The 3,157-nt window shown below is 41.0% G+C and overlaps 1 protein-coding gene across 18 annotated transcripts in view; it reads right to left on the bottom strand.

Moving 5' to 3' along the window:
• Positions 1–3,157, bottom strand: part of unc80 (unc-80 homolog (C. elegans)) — a 100,556-nt gene that overhangs the window by 74,168 nt on the left and 23,231 nt on the right. For all 18 annotated transcript variants that reach the window (XM_014016077.1, XM_014016087.1, XM_014016081.1 and 15 more), the window contains exons 9-10: positions 1,509–1,643; positions 1,209–1,425 (exon numbers count right to left, since the gene is read on the bottom strand). In XM_014016077.1, the coding sequence (XP_013871531.1) occupies positions 1,209–1,425; positions 1,509–1,643 (352 nt within the window). The remainder of the gene's footprint in view (positions 1–1,208; positions 1,426–1,508; positions 1,644–3,157) is intronic.

The raw sequence follows: 3,157 nt of genomic DNA, 5'->3' as shown, positions 1-3,157 counted from the left end.
GTATTACTGCATTATAAATATCCACAAATATTAAAGGGATCCTTATTGTAAAGTGTAAAACTACACTATTTTGGATGGGGTGGGATTATTTGGTATATTAACATGACATACTTTTTGATAAATCATCATTGTTGACAGTAATTACATGTTTGAACAATAGTTTCAACTATTGATAATCAACACTAAGTTTTATATATAGTGATTTTTCMCATTAAAGACTAACTTTTGGCATTTACAAAAGTTTATTTGTCATTAATGAATAGGTACTGTGTTACACTTTATAAGTCTTCCTTTGATAGTTGTGAATATTTATAAGGCAGTAATACACTACAATATAAATAAATTAAAATATGTGTTTCTTATCTGTGCTTACAATGTAGTGACCTAGTGTGAAATGTTTAATATAGCATCTTTAGGTAAGTGAATAGATTTGTCTCATTATTTGGTAAGAAACATGGCAGTTTTGTGATTCTCGTCCTTAACTATTGCATAATAAACATTTATTAATGATTTATAAAGTGTTTACAGATGAATTAATAACCTGTCTATAAACTCTTTATAAGCCATCTATAAGGGGAGCCTTATTGTAAAGTGGTACTGTTWTCTCTGTTGCTCAGATGTCAGGTTGGAGCAAAGATAATGTTTTAACACAGGGTTCATGCTTGTTTTCCTCATTTGTTTCTAAGATCTATAAAAATTTCCTGTTTGTTGATGTTCATGAATCTGTACACACTTGCATCATACATGCAAATACAAACAACCACTGCAGGGAACCAGCCTGCCACAACTATGTGATGCAAAAACATTAAAAAGCTACAAAAACTAAAAATATGCTTCCAAAATGCAAAGACATCTAGATAAATCTGGGCTGTCAGCATCAGAGTTTACATCATCTCAAATGTGTTTTAAGAAATAGTTCACTCACATGAACACAACACAGTGGCGTTATAAACAAATAGTTTGGTTAAAAATGTGCAGAGGGCTCATAGAAATAAGGCTTTAAACAATTACAGGATAATAATAAAATGTTTTTGCACCTTGAGCAAATTCTAAATGACACTCCAGTGAGAGCTCATCAGAAATCCTGCRGATAATGAAGTGACCTAATTCACTAGCTGACAGCAAACAGAATCCTCTGACTCAGACTTTAACTGGAGGCGAGGCAGCGCTTCCACACTTATCCTTAGGAGAAATGTCACGTTGCCTACCCATGATGGTGGCCTGCCAGCCGCCGCGATCCAAAGCCCGCCGCTCGTCCCCGAGGCCCGAAAAGCTCCCGAAAGAGAAGGTGCTGCGGGTGGGCGAGACGTCTAGGTGGTCCTCGTGCAGCAGGAAAGGCACCCCCATGCGACGCTGGCGTTTCTTTCCCGTGTGATGAAAGGGGATGGAGCCTTTTCTCTCCCGGTCCTCACGCCTGTTCTTAAACTGAAACAGAACAGGAAGACGCCTTCGTCTAATTTAGCATCAGTCCAACAAGTTGAGTTTTTTTTTAAAGAGTAGACGCCGACCTTTTTAAAGATGTTCATGCCCAGGTCAGAGGAGAGGTCAGGGACCGCCTGGCGACGCAAGTTAGTTAGAGAAACCTTGGCGAAGGTTTCTGTGCTCAGAGACTTCCCCTCTTCRTTACACTTCAGGCTCATGTCCTGCAGAACACAGTGAAGAGCACTTTCTAAAGACAAACAACCAACTACACAAACATTTGTTTTAATTAAATTAAGTCGATAAATCAGCATTGTAATTTTTATCCGTCATACTTTTTTAAATTTTCCTTCAGGGACAGCAATCAGTGCCATCTCTGCTTTTTACGCTCTCATGGAACTTTGTATCAAATGACAGGAAATGCTGGTTTTTCTTCACACAGTCATCATTTTATGGTTTCTGTTAAGGTTCTAGAGTTGCCTTCTTGTCTCACAAAGTCCATCCATCCATCCATCCATCCATCCATCCATCCATCCATCCTCTTCAGGTCACAGGGGCGGCAGCTTGAGTGGAGAGGCCCAAACCTCTTTCCCAGCCACCCTTTTCAGGAGTATTTYAAGGTGTTCCCAGGCCAGCTGAGAAACAAAGGGCCAATCCAAATACTCGCACTACATCCTACGCCCCTCTATGAAGCGTGTGCTCAGTTGATGTGCACATAAGGGTTTGAGTGCGCAGGTTACAAAACGTGTAAAAATTGGAAAACTAGGACAGTATGTGCTATGTCATCAACTTGCACCTCTGCGTCGTAACTGTGAAGAAAACGCGCAAACCGAAGGAGCCTTATACACCAGAGTGTAAGCTGCCTTCTAAAAGTTCTTTTTCTTAGATTTTATTGGTGGTTGGCAGACTAATTTAAGCACATTTCCGCCAACACTAGACTGGAAAGTGCAAACTGCTCTGGAGATTTGGGACACACCACGCACTAGAAGCCTTCAGAAGTACACAAGGGTGGAAGTGTGAGTATTGGAACTGGGCCATCGTCTCTCCAGGGTGTCCTGGGTCTTCCCCAGGGTCTCCTCCCAGTTAAACATGCCTGAAAAACCTCTCTARGGAGGTGTCAAGGGAGCGTCTTTACCACATGCCTAAACCACCTCAACTTGTTCCTCTCTCGGTGGAGGAGCAGCGGCTCTCAGATAACTCAATGCCTCCATCTTTCTCTGGGAGAGTTCAGATAACTTGTGGAGAAAACTCATTTTGCCTGCTTGTATCCATGATTTCGTCCTTTCAGCCACCACTCAGAGTGCGTGGCCATAGATGAGGGTAGGAACGTAGACTGAGAGAATTCCCTTACAGCTCAGCTCTTTTAACCAAAACACACAGAGAGTCTGCACTGCTGCTGAAGCAGCACCTGTCAGTTCTCTCGCATTGAACGTAGTCTGTGTCCTCGGGGGCGTCTGAACCCACATTTCAAAATTTTCTCTGTTCATTTCTGTAGTTTTAGAGGGCTGTTCAGAGCAGGGATTTTTTTTTGTAAGGTATGCTAACTCCTAGCAAATTTTGGTCCAAAGTTAGTCAAAAATTTCTAAACTTCCAAATGAAAATTTGCATATTTTCTTGTAATGTYTTGTCTGCAACTAGTCACCAACAGTTGCAGCCCAGTGAGATAATACAGCAGGTAAAATAAGTATTGAACACATCACCATTTTTCTCAGTAAATATATTACTAGAGGTGCTAATG

The sequence above is a fragment of the Austrofundulus limnaeus genome, unplaced genomic scaffold, assembly GCF_001266775.1.
Source record: "Austrofundulus limnaeus strain Quisiro unplaced genomic scaffold, Austrofundulus_limnaeus-1.0 Scaffold138, whole genome shotgun sequence".
In the NCBI taxonomy this organism is placed as follows: Eukaryota; Metazoa; Chordata; class Actinopteri; order Cyprinodontiformes; family Rivulidae; genus Austrofundulus; species Austrofundulus limnaeus.
The sequence above is the reverse complement of the archived record's forward strand: the minus strand, read 5'-3'. Positions and strand labels throughout refer to the sequence as shown.